Here is an 18,050-nt window from a genome sequence, read left to right as displayed (position 1 = left end):
CCACCCGGTGGCACGGAGAGGGCATGACAGTGGCACGGCCTCGCCTCAACAATGGAAGGGCTTTGGAGGAGTCTTTCTGAAGCTTGGAGAACGCTAGGGCGGGAGAGGAGGAAAGGGGCCAAGCTGGTGGGCGAGCCAGGACAGGGAGAGTGAGTGCAAATCCGCAGGCCATAGGAAGCGGCTTTGGGTTTGTGTGGCGAGGGCTTGGGCCATCCCTGCAGTTCCTCTGGTTCGGGTGGTGCGCGCGCGCGCGCGCGCGCGCACACACACACACACACACACACACACACACACACACACACACACACACACACACACACACACACACCCCACCCCCCTCACCCCCCATCAAACACAAAAACAAAATCTGTGAGGCTCTGCATGACTTTTATATTCACTACTCATGTCCAGTGTCAGGCAATTCTACTTATTTTACTTACAAATAAATAAACAAATAACCCTGGGGCCAGAGCAATAGTACAGTGGGCAGGGCATTTGCCTTGCATGCAGCTGACCTGGGTTTGATCCCACCTCATATGGTTCCCTGAACACCGCCAGGAGTGATTCCTGAGTGCAGCACCAGAGCCCTAAGTATCAATCATAGGGTGTGGCCCCCAAATCAATAAAAAACAAATAAAAAATTATCTAGATTCCAAGCTCTACTGGTGTAAATCGCACCCTCTCTGACTTGAGTTGCTCCAGCAGCTCCTGGCCTTGTAGCAGGCGAGGGCTGTGCATAAGCTGGTGTTAAGGCCTACAGTGTCCCCTGTGTCATGCTCGCACCCCTGCACCCCGCCTCCTCGCCACACTCCCCTTCACTTTGCTTCATGCTGCACTGCTGCCCTTCCCACCCCCTCGGCCTTTCTACTCTTTTCTTGGTCTGTTAGATTTTGAGACTTTGAGGGCTGTGCCCAGTGGTGCTCAGGGGCTATCCCCAGCTCTGTTCTCAGGAGTGACCCTTGCAGTGCTTGGGGAACTGCAGGGGAGCCCAGAAAGTGACCTGGGGCAAGTTACATGCAAGGCAAGTGCCTCACCTCCTGCATTAGCTCTCGGACCCTCTGGGGATGTCTCCTCTTTAAGGCCCAAGGAGCAAATGCAACTTCCTCCCAGTCAAAAGTCCCCTATTCCCTTGGCAATCATCTCAAGAACACTGACCACCTTCAGACAAGGCTTTTAACCCCTGGCACTGCATAGTCTCCTGAGCACCACCAGGAACAACTCCACCCCTGACCCCCACTACAGGGCTGGGAGAAGGCCCTAAGCACTGTGGAATGTGGGGTGTGACCCACAAACAAACAAAAGCATCCGAAAGGAAAAGAGCCCAGCTGCGAAGCGTGGGTAGAGGGGAGGGCGGGGCTTCCTCTAGGGTGGTCAGGGACAGCCTCAACAGTGCCCGGGATCAGATGCAGCGACAAGATCAGACTGGGAGCCTATATGCAAGGCGAATGTTATGTCTCCAGCCCCTGACTCCAATTTTGAATCCTTCAAATCAGTTTTTAGCAACTGCTCCTGTGGTTTCACAAACACAACCCACATTTTAATTTCCACATGCAACTCAAAAATCCATTCCAATTTTAGGACTGGAGTGACAGCACAGTGGATAGGGCGTTTGCCTTGCATGTGGCCAACCCGGGTTCGATTCCTCCATCCCTCTCTGAGAGCCCGGCAAACTACCGAGACCATCCCACTCACATGGCAGAACCTGGCAAGCTCCCTTGGTGTATTCAATATACCAAAAACAGTAACAACAAGTCTCACCATGGAGGCTTACTGGTGCCCGCTCAAACTCAAAAATATTTCATTACAGTGTCACCAAGCCTTTTCCTTTAGTAAAATTCTCTAAAGGTGGAAACTCACACTGTAAAGGCCATTACAAAGAGCACTGGTTGTTGTCAGGCAAGCTAGTTAGCAGATAAAGCTCAAATTGGGTTTTTCTTTTTTTTTTTTTTTTGCTTTTTGGGTCACACCCAGAGATGCTCAGGGGTTACTCCTGGCTTTGCACTCAGGAATTGCTTCTGGCAGTGCTTGGGGGACCATATGGGATGCCGGGATCGAACCCGGGTCGGCTGTGTGCAAGGCAAATGCCCTACCCGCTGTGTGAAGCTCAAATTGGAAACAAATAGAAGAATGACCCCAGCCCCCAGCACACTGCTGGGGGGACCTAGATCTCTCCTCTGCCCCCAGGGGTAGAGAGCCAGGCGGCAGCACAGCCCGCAGGAGTCTGCAGCTCGGGAAGAAAACTCCCCCCTGATTCTTCACTTTTCTTCATAGGACACAGAGCTGGTAATTGGTTCTATTTGGGAAGGTTACGATCCAATTTTTCTGAAATATATTGCTTTAGCTATTCTTTACTCTAGAACTAATCCCAGTGGAAATTACATTTTCTTTAGAAGGCTTTCTAAGATGATTTTTTTATATAACCAATTTCACAGCTAAACATTCATTTTGCTTCCGTGGCTTAGCTCTGTTTCCCCCTTTCTAATCTCAGTTGCTTTACTCAAGAGGGACTTAGGTATTTCTCCTAAGGGAAGAATGTCTCTCTTAATAGCTAAACTACTTAAAGAAGCACAAGTGAATGGGGTAGTTTAAAAATGTATGAGAAATAGCTATTTCTTGTTACTGGCCTGTAATCATAAGGAAGGGGAAACATATGCCTAAAGATTTTAAATACCACTAGAAATTATACTGAATTGAATGAATCAAGAGAAATTTCAGTAGAATTTCTGCAACAAAAATAATTTGTCTCTGCTAAAAATTAAAATTACATTTATTTAAAATTTAGCTTAGAAATTTGTTGAATATCAAAACAGGCTAATATGAGCATCATTATTTGAATGACATCTTTGGTCCTACTTATTTTTCTAGGGATAGGAGAGATAGTACAATGACTAGCCTCAGGTACAATATGGGCCAATTTTTTGTGTTCAGTTGAAAGATTCTGGAGGGATGCTGGGTAATTTTTTTTTCTTGAAAAGAATGGAGTAGGCCAAATAAATCTGGGATCCCGTGATTTTAAAGAAATGTTCAGATTCAATATCAAAATCCCAATAGCATTTTCCTCAGAAATACAATTAGGGGCTGGAACAATAGCACAGCGGGTAAGGCGTTTGCCTTGTACCCAGCCAACCCGGGTTCGATTCCCAGCATCCCATACGGTCCCCCAAGCACTGCCAGGAGTAATTCCTGAGTGCAGAGCCAGGAGTAACCCCTGTGCATCACTGGGTGTGACCCCAAAAGCAAAAAAAAAAAAAAAAAGGAGATATAATTAAAAAACATAAGCTTTACATTGGCTTATAGGACTGGGAAATGCTCAAAGGAATGGAGAGCCTCTACTGGGAGGCCTGGTGTGACTTAAACAGGGCTAGGAGCAGCCATCAAGCACTGCCGAGTGCTTTGGGGCCCAAAAAGCATTTATATGGAACTACAAAAGTCTCCAAATAACCAAAATAACCCCGAGAACAAGGTGTCAAAACAGAAGCAAAAGCTGGAGAGATGTTGAAGAACATTGGTTTGTCCTTTCTTCCACTCCCCACCCCCAACCACGGAGTTAAAGTATATTGAGTTACATCAATAAACAGTGCTCAGAGGCACACCCAGTTCTAACGGGCATTCCCAATCCTCTGTTTATACCTCTCTTTTGTGCTTTCCTTCTCCTATACTAGTCGCTTTTCTCCCCAGTCAGACCCTGTGACTTTGTAAAGTCAAATTCTTCTGAGGACTCTGGATTTTTTTTTTTTTACACAATATTGCTTTTCTCTTTCCTCTATGTCCTTTTTGTATAGAAACAGGAAGACAGTTAATGCTATGCTTTGTAACTTGGGAGTTGACTCCAAATAATGTTTATACCTGAGGGCCCATCATATTTACTTGACTTAAGCTTCAGTTGCCCTTAGTTCCTAACACTCCAAAAGGAGTTTCCTTCCCTACCCCAAGCAGAGCCCCAGCAGCCAAAAACCTCCAGAATCCAGCCATAGCCATACTCAAGGCCACTCTTCACATGTTCGGACGAGTCTCACCCATGAGGGAACCAACAGAGGAACCCAGGTGTATGGGACCCGTGGCTGAGATCTCCAAGCCTGCTCAGATCTGGACTGGGTCTCCTCCACCCAGATCCCTATTTTTCCAGTAGCTTGGCAGTCACACCCACGAACTGCCCCCGGTACTATGTAATCTCATCAACAGCCAAAGTCCAGAGACTATAAAACAAAGCTCCCGGAAGAGAGCGACGCAGTTTTTCTTGGAGCGTGCAGCTGCAAATGTGTCCATGCAACCTCCTCTTATACTCTAGCCCACTGATGTACCTAAAGCAGCACACATGTGTTTGGTTTTAACATACTTGCTGTATTCTCTTATATACGGGCTTAAAGGGCCCCAGAATGAAATCAACAACTTTTACACACTTCCCTCTTATCGTGGTGGGAAGATGCTTGTTGGTTGGGTCGGTGTTTGAATATTATCTGTAATGAACTATTGTGAACTATTTAATGAAAATTAAATGTATAAAAATTTAAAAACAAAAGAAGTATAATATCAGCATGGTCATGGAACAAACTCTGTCATGACCCAAAAGGTTGAATAAAGGGCCCTGCTGGGGTTAGGAAAGACTAGCCTGGCCTGAGGCTGTAGTCTGGGATCTACAGTGAGATGCCCCAGGAGAGCCACCCTGTAAGCTTAATATATTCTTACTGTGTCCACACAAAATGACTAGACATATTATTAAGAAGTAAATTGAAGATGACTATTTAAATGGATACTGGCGAAGAAAAGGAGAAAGCAGTACACACGTAGACGGAATTCCACCTCTGACAGGATCTCCTAGTGGAGATCCTGCTGAGCAGTGAGATGAGATCTTGCCCTTGAGTGTCTCCTAGAAGAGCTTCTCCTGAAGGAAGTGCTTTACACCTGTTCATATTTGATGAGGATGTTTAGTCATACCTCTGTGCAACTGCTACCTCCAACCCCTCCTGATTTCTCTAGACCTAATGCTGTGAGACTTGAATAAATAGCAACTATTTATAAATAAATAATAAATAGATTACTAGCTAGCCTGGCAGCCCCTGTTCCCTCCTTTGTTCGTCCGTCGCTGTTGGCTGTCCAGGGTTGGGGGAACTGTGATTTGGCTTAGAATGCACCTAGTGGACCCTTGGGTTATCACAGATGGGCTAGTGACCATCCACCACCCAGGAACAGTGACAGAGAGATATCTCAACAGGCTTGTTGGAGACCTGGGTTCAATCCCTGGAACAACTTGGTTCCTTCAGCACTGCCGTAATCCCCAAGCACAAAGCAAAGAATAAACATGGAGCACTGTTTGATGTGGCCCTCAAACGGAATAAAGCAAAACACACTCCAACTTTAAATTATACTTCAAACTGACAGAGTAGTCAGAATAGCATGGTGTTGCACTCATAGAAGACACAGAGGTCAATGGGGCAAAAATGAGAGCCCAGTAATAAACCCACACAGATAGGACAACTAATTTATAACAAATAATTAGAGTGTGAGACAAAGTAAGGGATTCTCTTCAATAAACAGTGTCACAGACACCCAGCAAAATGGCAAGATAGGCTCTGACAAATAAAACTCCCTGGACAAAGTATGGCCAGAAATCAATTACCAATCACAGAAAAGGCTCCATTCCTTTACAGTATAGTCGGCCTGAGCCACACATGCACCCACGTCACAGTAAGGAATGGAATTAGAGGAGCAGGGTTGGCCAGCAAGATCAAGTGGAGTCGATATCAATGCAGACAGACCTGACCAGGGAGCCGAAGGGCAGACACCGTAGAAAGAACAGTTCTAGGTCTCTAGCCCACAATTATTTTTTACTAAAAGCTTTATTTTAAATAACTTTCTCCCTTTTTGGTAGTTCATCACCAACAAACAAACTGCCTTGGGGTGGGGGGGAGTACACTGTCATGTATGACATTGTTTCCAAACAAAATTAAACTCCATGTAAAACTAGTAACGTTCTCAGAAACAGATGACTACTTACCCTGGTACTGGGGTCTTGATTAGCTCGGTTTTGTTCAAACTCCTTTATTTTCTGAGTACTCATTTTATCCGTGTCAGCAATAACATAGTGTCTAGGAGAGTAAGCATTGGATAAGCTCCCAAGTAGCCTCAGGATCTCAGTGGTATGTCCACCTGAAGAAAAAACAGGAAGGAGTAAGATGCTGAAATTCCCCAAAGGGCTGGAGAGTTGCCCTTCACAGGGGAAGGTGGTTGCCTGGCAAGGTTCTATCCCTAGTAGCACTGTAGCACTGTTGTCCCGTTGTTCATCGATTTGTTCGAATGGGCACCAGGAACGTCTCCATTGTGAGACTTGTTATTGTTTTTGGCATATAGAATACGCCACGGGTAGGTGCCAGGCTCTGCCATGCAGGCGGGATACTCTCAGTAGCTTGCCGAGCTCTTCGAGAGGGACGGAGGAATCAAACCAGGGTCGGCTGTGTGCAAGGCAAACACCCTATCTGCTGGGCTATCACTCTATCCCTAGTACCACATATATTCCCTCAGGCACCACCAGGGGTCACTCTTGAGGACAGAATCAGAAATAGGTCCTGAGCACTGGGAATACCAGTACGTTCTCTCCAACAGATCAACCCCCAGTCAACTTTATTCACTTAGGTTTTCTTTATGGGGGAAAAAATAGCATATCTTTTTTTTTTTTTTTAGCTTTTTGGGTCACACCCGGCAATGCTCAGGGGTTACTCCTGGCTTTGCACTCAGGAATTCCTTGTGGCAGTGTTTCAGGGACCATATGGGATGCTGGGAATTGAACCCGGGATGGCTGCGTGCAAGGCAAATGCCCAACCCACTGTGCTATCGCTCCATCCCTGCATATCTATCTTTTATATAAACTGTGTACTAATATAAACTGCAAAAAACCTTATCAGTGTGCTGTATTACCCTACTTAATTTCATTATCTCCTGGCCTCACCTTCACATTCTCACATTGTCTGCACTCTTGCCTTGCATGTGGCTGACTAGTTTGATACCCAGCACCTCATACAGCTCCCCTGAGTCCTGCCAGGAGTGATCCCCAAGCACAAAGCCTGAAGTAAGCCTTGAGCATCCGCCTGGTGTGGCCCCCAGGCACAACAACAAACAATTTATCTGTATTTGTCTGATTGATTTCTCCCTTGTCTTCGTTTACAAGGCTGTTCCCCTTTGTGTACAAACCTCCCCACTCTCATCTCCCTTACTAGTTTGAGGAAGAGCTTTCAATAGTGATACAATGAGCATCAGGATGAGAACTATGAAACAAATGACGCATATGTTTCTCACAGGTATATTCCTACAGTAGAAAGAGAAGGATGACTCTCTAGATGCCAGAGGAATTAGAAAAATATAAAATCAGCAGACTATGTGTGAATTTCATTATTAAAATAATATTTTAACCTTAGAACCTGTCATTCATTTTTTTATGAGGCAATTTATACATCTGTTTACTCATTTTAGTATTTTTAGCCCTGAAAAAAGTGGTGGTTTACAAAGCTGCTACTTGTTTTCACAACTGGAACAATTAGGGACAAAACCTAATATCCACACTTTCCACCGCAATTAAAACTTCATTATACAAAAAAAACCCCCAAAACATTATACTTACTATATTGTGTAAACACACAAAAAAGAAAAAGGGGAGAGGAGAAGGGAGGGCACCGCACGGGGCACTGGGCAGCGGCGCTCTATTTCTCCCGCGGCCCGCATTCGGTAGTCTCCAGCCGCTTCCCCCACCCCGGGGAGGTTGATGGCGATGATGACGCAGGCAAAGGAAGGAACAGAGCCAGGCCGGTTGGTCTCGGTTGCAGTTTATTCCAATTTCCTCTCTAAACACTCCCCACTCTTTCTCTGCTTCTTCCTCCCCCATTCTACTTCGTTCTCCTTCTCCTCTGGGTCTGGATCTCCATCTGGCTTCTCCAGATCTGGCACTGGAACTGGCCCGGCACTGGCCCCCAGCCCACTCTCACAGCCTAGTTCAATCCCCAAGCATGAGGGGTTGGGGCTTACACATAGGTGTGGTCACCATCAACAGGGGTAAAGTTCTTTCCCTCAGGGGATGCTTCTTCTAGGACAGATTCTCTTTCAGCAGGACATCCACCGAAGAGCGGAATCCCATGGGTGTGTTTCTCCTCTCCTCGTCCAACTAACATGTAAGTATTCATAAAATTAATCATTTTGTATGGACATAGCAAGAGATGCATTAAGTTTATAGAATTGCTCTCCTGGGGTCATCTCGATCTCAGACTACAGTGCTCAGGCCAGATTAGTCTTTCCTATCCCTAGCAGGGTCCTAGTCTTGTCGTTGCTTTTGGATCATGACATGACATGTCCATGACCAAGCTCTTAACTTATAGTTAAGCATTAGGCGCTTTGGCCAGGCCCATCTCAATGCCAGGGTAGCACATAACTCACCACTTGCCCTGGGTCCGTCCCATCCCTCATCAGGACCCTGCTTTCAGGGGTGCTAGGAAGTAAGGGCAGCTGAGGCTTTAGTCGAGAAAGCAGATGCCTGGGAGTGAATAATATTCGAAGCCAATTAAATCCCATGTTACCAAAGCATATTAACAACTGTCTTTCTTTGTTCATACAAAAAAGACATTGTTTTAAAGGAAACTATTCAAAAGACATAAGGAGAGGAGAAAGGCAATATTAACTAACAATACAAGTTCACTGTCCTAGCAAGGTCTGACCTTACAAATTAACAGAGTAGAGTCTGATTAGGGGAAAAGCTGATAAAATAAAACAAACTAGTTGGGGAAGAGAGCTTAGAAGTGATTACATATAGACAAAGGAGTGGGAGTGACTCGGGAGCACCTTGATGGGCGTGACTGATATACCTAAGCTCCTAGTGGCAAGGGGAGCAGGACATACCAATGTAGTCTAGAATTGTTTAGAGATTATTACCAGATAAGCCCAAACTCTGTGGCAAGGGAGAAAGGACAAACCAATGATATCCTACACTATATAAACATTTTTTCATTTATTTTTAAAACAAATATTTAATATTGCCTTTAAAAGTTTATGCTTTTTTTTTAATGCTCACTCAATATTTTCTTGAAAATGGAACCTTGTTTGTAAGTGGTGATCAAAATGCCTGCTCTTCTTTCTTTTTTTATTTTATTGAATCGCCATGTGGAAAATTATAATGCTTACAGGTTTAAGTCTCAGTTATACAATGCTGAAACAACCATCCTTTCACCAGTGCCCATATTCCACCACCAAAAAAAAAAAAAACCCCACAAAAAAACTAGCATACCTCCCATCCCGCCCCCCCCTCCCAACTGATAAATTTCACTTTACTTTCTCTTTACTTTGGTTACATTCAATATTTCAACAAAAACCTCACTATTATTGTTAGGAGTTTCCCACTATAGTCAGACCTGTTGTGAAGAGATATGAGGTCGTACAGTTTTGGATTTCTGTATTTTAGCAACTAAGTCCAGGGAAATTTCTTCCAGATATTGGATCATTGCAAGCTTGTAACTCTCATCTGTGGTCGTCATAATATGGCAGTAGCCATGCCCTTCACCCCCCGGCAAGGAAGAGGCGAGAGAGAGAAATACCTTTCCCCTCCTGGGCAGGCATGGGGCCACAGCTTAGTTCTCAGTCTGGAGACATTCTTCAAGGAGCTGCCCATACCAAAAGTAGTTTAGATGGCCTCTGGATTCATGCTCGTGCAGCTGCTGAAAGGCCGCACATGTGTGGCCCCCAGGATCACATCTCAGTGGCGAGCAGAGCCGGTGCTGCCCACTTTCCCAAGAGCATCACATTGCTGCAGTTTGTAACTCACATCTGTGGTCCTCATCATATGGCGGTTGCCACGCCCTTCACCCCCAGCAAGGAAAAAGGAGAGAGAGAGAGAGAGAGAGAGAGAGAGAGAGAGAGAGAGAGAGAGGGAGAGAGGGAGGGAGGGAGGGAGGGAGGGAGGGAGGGAGAGAGAGAGAGAGAGAGAGAGAGAGAGAGAGAGAGAGAGAGAGAGAGAGAGAGAGAGAGAGAGAGAGAGAGAGAGAATAAGAGAAATACCTTTCCCGTCCTGGGCAGGAAAATGCCTGCCCTTCTGCTAGCAAGGTAAGGGTGACCTCCGCCATCCCAGGTAAGGCCTGCCTCCAGATATCACCGGGCCTGTTCCGAAACAGGTGGATCCCAGCAGCCTCCATATACCACCTATGCCATATTAAGGGCCCACGCCAAAGCTCCTGCCTGACCTCTTGCTGCTGCTCCACCACCCAGGTGAGGCTTGTCTCTGACATTACTGGCCTATTACAGGTGGGAGTCAAAGCCCCTCCTACCAGGTGGGTCCCAACAGCATTCGCTCCCAGCCTGTACCATACTAAGGGCCCACACCACAGCTCTGAAGCTTTTGACTGCACATGCAACCGCATGACAGATCCACTCAGCAAATTACAGGCTGCTCAGTTATATTTCCTGTCCCTGGGTGAAGAACAGCAGAGAAGAAAGGGAATCCCCAACCTACTCCCTCAGCATCTTCCCCGGTGACAACTATCAAACTCACCCCCAATACAGTGAGAACACTAGAAAGCCAGTGGGGAAAACATGTAGAAGCCCGCCAAGTTCAGTGAGCAAAAACTCTATCACTGAAGATGTAAACAAAACCAGCTCAGTAAATCCTAAGATCTTTCCTGACACGGTGACTCGGGCTCAAAAACCAACAGCTCGGGTAGTCAGCAAAACATAAGAAAGTTCAAGAGACAAAATTTAAAAAACTACTACAGTCAGGATGATAGAAATAAAGGACATGCTGAGTGATATAAATAACTCAATAGAAGCCTTGAATAGCAGAATAACAGCAGCTGAGGAAAGATCAAAGATGTGAAGGAGGAAATCACTAGAAAAAGCAGAAGGTGGAAAAGGGGGTAAAAAGAAATGAACAGCATACCAGAAAATTGTGGGATGAATTTAAGACAAATAATATAAGAATCAGGAGTCCCTGAAAAACAGTAAGGCAAACTGGCTGAATAATGACTTGTATTACTTGTCATCCCATTGATCTTCGATTTGCTCGAGCAGGCGCCAGTAACGTCCCCATTTGTCCCTGTCGTGTGCTAGTGCAGCCCAATGATATCTGCTAGCTGAATAAACAATAGTAAAAAAGAAATTACTGATAAGAATTTCCCAGAGTTGAGAATTTCAGGTACCAAGATCCCAGCAAAAATAGACCCAATAAGGAAAACTCCAAGACACCTTATACTCAAAATGACAAAATCCAAAGATAGAGACAGAATATTGAAAGCCTCAAGATCAGAAAAAGAACTTACATATACAAAGCGAAGCCAATAAAATGTATAGCAGATCTACTGAACGACACTGTACAAGCTTGAATAGTATTGAAGGATACAGAACAAAAACTCAACGAAATGAACACCTCAGGAAGAATAATCTATCCAGCTAGTTTATCATTCAGATTTGAGGGAATGAAACAGAGCTCCGTGGACAGGCAACACGTCTTAGGGGATTCACAGCCTTGAATCCAGTTTTGCAAGAACTGTTAAAAGAACTCCTTAAATACTTCAAGTCATCCTTCTGCTGACAGAATTCGTAAGAGTCACCGTGTATTTAATGGTTACTATCTGGCTAACACTTTGCTACACACAATACAACCATATTTAATATATTCTCTTTCCTTCTCATCCCACACTTTCTGAGATGGAAACAGAAGGTTCGGTAACTGAATAAATTTTCCCTGGATAACCAGGTCAGTTATGTGTCAGAGATGAGATTCAACTCTGAGTTGTGTGAACCTAAAGGTCTTGAATCCGAACCCTAATAACAGTGTGAAGTCATAAACTTAGTAGCTCTCGAGGACAGGTTTGAAACACTTTTGGGATCTGGTCTAGGTTGATCTCCCCACACCGAGCTCACCCCTGGCCATTCTACATGCTGCTGTGTTGTGCTTTGTTTTCATATCTGCCCAGGTGCTCAAAACTTCAATCTGGCTTGTTTGGCTACTTCTTGGTTTATCGTTCAAGTGTCAGTGTAGACAACGCTTCTTGCAGAAAGCATCCTAATCTGAATTTTGACATACCCTGAAAACTTCCCTAACAGTTACATTTTCCAGCTTGTACACCCATATTGCACTGTGACAAATACCTGCTTTCTCCATTTCATTCACTGCTGCATCATTGCACCTTGCACCTTTGGGAGGGTCAGTAGTACATCAATAATACTAATCAGTTTTATACACTAGTTCCAGAGTTTAGTGCCTGGCTCAAGACACATGCACTAAACAATGCATACAAGTTTAGAACATCTGATCATTCCATGTTTTCCCTCTATTGCCATCTGATGTTTATAGCTGCACACGCAATGGATTTGAAGACCTCAGACCTGTCCATTTAAAATTGTAGGCGTCTACAGAGCTCGTGGACTGACTGCACTAAGTGTACCAACTGACAGGATAACTTAATATTTAAAGTCTATCGCAGTATCTGGGTAAGCCTACAGTGTTCTGCCGTCGGTAATTTTTTCATCCTTGTGAACTTTTGTACATGTATATTTATAAATGTGACAATTCCCTTGGCCTCGTTTATCGGTAGTAGTTAGAGTTCCTAAACTAAACACAAAATGTCCTGCAAAGTTAACTATGCAAGACAGCCATTTTCATACAGGGAAATTTCATGTCTGTATCAAAAAGCTTTGACTTCCACTCTGTTCACTCTGATTAATAACTTGTTTTTTAAAAAAATGCACGCTACGGGGGCTGGAGAGATAGTAGACAGGTAGGGCGCTTGCACTGCACGCGGCGAACCCAGGTTCATCACCCGCATCCCACATGGTCCCCAGGAGTCATTCCTGAGTGCAGAGCCAGGAATAAGCCCTGAAGGTGGCCGGCTGTGGACCTAAAACAAAATTAAACAAATATACATTTACATATATACGGAGCCACGGAGACTCTTAATAATTGGCAAATGGAAATTACTCATTTGTAATTAAAAGATGCCAAGGCTGCGTCATCAAACTTGTATTTTGAGCCGGCAGGGCAGCAGCGCCCGGTAACGCAGAGAAACTACAAATCCCAGCATACCTCGCTCCCGACGGCGCCCAGAAGACCGGGGAGAAGGCCGCGGTGCACTCTGGGGGTTGTAGTGCCGCGGCCGAACCCTCCGCGGGCAGCCCGGAGACTTACCGGACCCGGCCACCACCAGGAGACTGAGGGATTCCCGGAGCCGCGCAGGCCGGGAGTGAAGCATGCGACACAGCTTCAGGGCCGGGAATGCGGCCAGCAGCCCTGCCGCCGCTGCCAGCAGGAAGAGGAACGCGGCCCCCATTCAAAGGACAGAAGGACGCATGCGTAGTGTCGCCGCCGCGCGCTGCGCCAGCCTCCGAGGTCCGGTCAGAGTTCGGAGGGCACCGAGGGGGCTTCAGACAACGGGTGCTGGGAGGGCTCAAACTACGGGTGCCGAGCGGGCTCAAACTATGGGCGCCGAGCGGGCTCAAACTACGGGCGCCGACCGGCTCAAACTACGGGCGCCGAGCGGACTCAAACTAAGGGCGCCGAGCGGCTCAAACTACGGGCGCCGAGCGGCTCAAACTACGGGCGCCGAGCGGACTCAAACTGGAAAGGCGATCCGTGAGCGGCGGGGCGCGCCAGGGCGGGGCGGCGCATCGAGCCGCAGGCAGAAGGCCCCGTGTCCGTCCTGTGGCGCGGCCTCCCTGGATCGTGCGCTCGAAAAAACTCGACTTTCTCGCGTGACAAGAGGCCGCCTATGAACCCTGGGACGATTCCAGTGAGGTGCCGCAGCTCGGGCACCGTTTTGTGACCGTGATCCGAGATCTCTGGCACCCCTCCCCGTCGCCGCCTGCCGCCGTCCCGCCGGCGTCGGGGTCCGCAGCCCTCGGTGTGCAGGCTCCTGTTTCAGAGCTTGCTCAGCGTTCACTGGCCTCGGCGACTGCAGTAGTCAGAGACGGTCGCCTCGATCCAAACCCGTGGTCCTTAGCGGACTGGAGTTGAGTTCAAGGCAGCAGGGTAGAGACGAGAGAAACCTGCTGTCTGGTTAATTTTACTCCAAAGCTGGCACCTCCCCCCGTCCCATTTTCGGCTTATTTTTTATCTATTCAGTGCATATTGCGGTGACAAATAAGTACTGAGATTAGAGAAGTCTCTTTTCTTCGAATGTGATTTGCCTTCACCTATAGACAGAAGACAAGTATACAGATGAGTGAGCAGCTCTAGAAAGGTGCTCAAACGTGAAATTGTTTCAGACTTAGTATTAGAAACCTGAAAATGCTTTCTAATGTTCGTTTAGTCACACTTGCCCATCAAGTCCTGTTAATTCTATTACCTTACAATGAAGGCCAAGGGTGGATATTATTTTCCTCTTTGCTGATATTCTCTGGAGGTTACGGGGCTGCAGAGATAGCTTAAATAGTTTAAATGCTTTGCATGCAGGAGTTGGGAGTTCAACTTCCAGCACTTCATAATCCCCTAAGCAAGGCTTGGAGTGACACCCCCTCCTCCAGGATAGTAATGGGGGTTACCCCACATCACTGATGTAGGACAAAATTAAAAGTAAATAATTTGCTTAGGAGTATTTAGCAAGTGATGGGAAATATTTACAATTATGGGGGTAGAATCAGTGCTCTCAAACTTTGTTGGAGTCTCCTGGGCTTTCCATTGCATGGTGAAATTCCAGAAGCAAGCCCTGTGAAGATGTGTGAAAAACAGTCAGAGGGCAGAAATATGGTGGCACAGTCTTGCCTTGCATAAGTGAGCTCTAGGCTAAGGAGATGGCAGAGAAGATAGGTGAGAATAGATCTGAAATACAGTTCATGGATAAAGTCAATAAGACTTGTTGATAGATTAATTAGAGATAAAAAGAATAAAAGGAATCAGGATGACTCAGATTTTGGCTTCAAAACTTCAAAAGTTTGGGGCTGGAGTGATAGCACAGCAGGTAGGGCGTTTGCCTTGCATGCGGCTGACCTGGGTTCGATTCCCAGCATCCCATATGGTCCTCTGAGCACCGCCAGGAGTAATTTCTGAGTGCAGAGCCAGGAGTAACCCCTGAGAATCGCCGGTTGTGACCCAAAAAAGAAAAAAAAAAGAATTTGGGAAGAGTTGGTGTGTCACCTGCTGATGACAGGTGGGAGCAGATGTTTGGGGAACAGATTCCTCACTGGGGAGCGGAATGAGAGCAGCATTTCAACTGAACAGTGTTTGTGGGAAGCAGACGGGAATGGGCAGAAGAGCAAAGAAGAGCTGAAGAAGGGCAGTCTCTAGACCATCAGTTCAACTTTTCAGTTAAAGGGAAATGAAAACATTAGATGAAAAATTTAGGAGTACTGAAAATTAAAGGATATATATACATATAGCTCTAAGCAAGGGAATTAAAGGATATGTATGTATATATATATATATATATATATTTCTAAGAATAGTAACCCAGTCCCCATTCAAAGAACAGAAGGATGCATGTGTAGTAGCTATCCATCTATCTATACATAGATATATAGGTTTGCTTGTTTTGGGTGTTTGAGCCACATCTGACATTGCTTACTCCTGGCTCTGCATTCAGGAATGACTTCTGATGGGTACTCAGGGGACCAAATGGGGTGCTGGGGATTGAACCCAGGTTAGCTGTATGCAAGGCAAGCATCTTACTTGCTCTACTGTTTCTCTTGGCCCCAAGGAAAAATTTTTTAAAGATGGGGGTGATTTGACTTGCTTGATGTTAAAAAGCTATCCACGAGTGGAAAATTCATGCTGGAGAAGAAAGGAATGAATACAGGATAAGTTTTCTTCGAAAAATAAGGTGAGAATCTAGAGTACAATAGAAATCTAGGTGTCGATGGGAGGTAGGATGTTTTGTCCCTGGCCATAGGCTAGAGGGCAGGGAAAGGGGTTCAAGTAAGGGGAGATTTGAAGAAGTTGTGGTGAACAGGATTTAGAGACTGGAAGTACAGATTATAAAAAGCTTGAGAAGAACAAAAGCATGAAATAATCATCTTGAAGAGTAATGGATTTAGTCCTCAGGACCAGTACAGGATTTCTGTGCAGGGTAACATGCCCATTTAAATGATAACAGCAGAGTTGGAGAGATGCTCTATGGGCTGGAGTTCAGTGTTCACATGCCAGAGACTGTGTTCCATCCCTGGCACTGTATGGTTTTCAAGCACCACCAGGGGCAAACCCTAAACAAATGTTGGAAATAGCCCCAGAGCTGCCACTAGATGTGGCCCCAAAACCAAAAATAAAAATAAAACAAGTAATATGTGCCAATATAATTTTATGTATTTTTGTGAAGTAAGATAGTTTCATTGAAACTTATTTAAAATATAAATTAAAAAGGCAACTTATTTAGAAAGCCAAGGAGAGAAGTGTGTGTTCAAGAGAGAACACATGTTTATCCGAAGTGAAAATAGATCAGCAATGAAACAGACAAGCAAGTGACATCTCTGTTAAAGGGAAAACATGGGCTTGAAGTGCAAACCCCTATTTTATGTATTTTTTTCTGCTGCTAGAAAAAGAGACCAAAGGCTTTAGCCAACAATAATCTTATGACATGCAGACAATGAACAAAGATTCTATTCAAGCGAGTCAAGAATTTCCTGTGGAAGACAGAAAAGTAGAGGAGGTAGAGGAGATGGATAATGGGAGATTGGTGGTATGGATAGTGGATTAGAGACCTAGAGAAACTTGAATCACTGCAACGAAAAAACAATAGTGAACACTAGATCTGAGAAGTGATGGAGCTGGAGATAGTAGAGGTATTTTTCGTGCTTGCTGCTTACCATGATTTGCTCCATATGTGTTTTCCCTAGATAAGATGCTTAAGTAGTGTGCAAGGTAGTATGGCAAGGTAGTATAGCAAGTAAGGCACCTGGGTTACACACAGCTAACCCAGGTTCTATCCTTGGCACCTTATATGGACCACTGAGCACCCCCAGGAGTGATCCGTGAACATCTAGCCAGGAATAAACCCTGAACACAGCTGAATGTGGCCCAAATCCCTATTCCTTTACAAAAATGCCAATAGTGTGCATTGGTGGACTGGTGGAAGTCTTTAAGATACCTAAAGAATTGATGAAAAAGTGCACTGGAGGTACGCGGCACTTGTCCCTCCAGATCCATTCTCCACACGTTGGTACCTAACTCAATACCTTGGGAGGTGAAAACCATGAATGAAGTCAATTGCTTTCCTTCCTTTCTGGTTTTGATTGGATCTTGCCAATGTGGATTCTCAGAAGATCTAGTGGAGGGAGAATGTGTCCTGGAATGGAAGGTCTCCACTTATCTATAGGATCTTCTCTGCATCATGTTCTCTCCCCTATCCCTTCAAGCATAAAGCTGATAATAGTGCCACTGTTACTACCCCTGAGTCCTGAACTCTCTCCTGTGCCTTTCCTATTTCACCTTTGTAAATAGTTCCCTTATTAAATAATTTCCACATTAACCTAATCTAGGTATGCCATCTTTATCCGGTTGGAGAAACTGGCACAGGGAGGTACAAACACTTGATAAGAATTTTAAAAGATATGGAGATATTTTTTTAAATTCTTTTTCCATGTTTTGGAGATTGGGGCCGGACCTGGCTGTGATCAGGGCTTACTACTGGCTCTGTACTCAGGGATCACTCTTGGTGGGGCTCAGGGAAACCAATGGGGTACCAGCCTGGCTCAGTGTGTGCGAAGCAAGCACCCTACTCCCTGTACTATCAAGCTGGCACCAGATTTGGAGTTTTTGAAAGGAGGATAACTGCTTTGGAGCAATATGGGAACAAGAAATTGTTCCCACCTTCCCATCTCCTATGGGGCCATGAACAATGAATGACTCTCTTTGACAGATATTGAGGGAGTATGAGAAGGCAAAGTTTTAGCTTACGCAGTAAAGTGGTGGATATATTCAAAAAGAAATGGAAGGTTTAGAGAAAGTTTACAAGTTACAAGAAACGAGGCCTGAAGGGAAGAGTAGGGTATTTTGAAGGGTGATGAGGAGTTGGAGTTGGTTTCAATTGGGGGAATTTACATGTAACTATGGAGATACCAGGATTTGGAGGTTTTCAGACATTGATTAATGTCAAAGGGAT

General features: G+C 45.3%; 1 protein-coding gene across 3 annotated transcripts in view; it reads right to left on the bottom strand.

The window, feature by feature from the left end:
• Positions 1-13,396, bottom strand: part of ALG14 (ALG14 UDP-N-acetylglucosaminyltransferase subunit) — a 111,313-nt gene extending 97,917 nt beyond the window's left edge. The window contains exons 1-2 of one of the 3 annotated variants that reach the window (XM_055146356.1): positions 13,049-13,396; positions 5,996-6,147 (exon numbers count right to left, since the gene is read on the bottom strand). In XM_055146356.1, the coding sequence (XP_055002331.1) occupies positions 5,996-6,147; positions 13,049-13,292 (396 nt within the window). In that variant the 5' untranslated portion in view covers positions 13,293-13,396. The remainder of the gene's footprint in view (positions 1-5,995; positions 6,148-13,048) is intronic. The other 2 variants (XM_055146355.1, XM_004614670.2) reach the window with 2 other exon arrangements.
• Positions 13,397-18,050: the final 4,654 nt, after the last annotated feature.

This window comes from Sorex araneus, chromosome 8, assembly GCF_027595985.1.
Source record: "Sorex araneus isolate mSorAra2 chromosome 8, mSorAra2.pri, whole genome shotgun sequence".
Taxonomy (NCBI): Eukaryota; Metazoa; Chordata; class Mammalia; order Eulipotyphla; family Soricidae; genus Sorex; species Sorex araneus.
The sequence above is the reverse complement of the archived record's forward strand: the minus strand, read 5'-3'. Positions and strand labels throughout refer to the sequence as shown.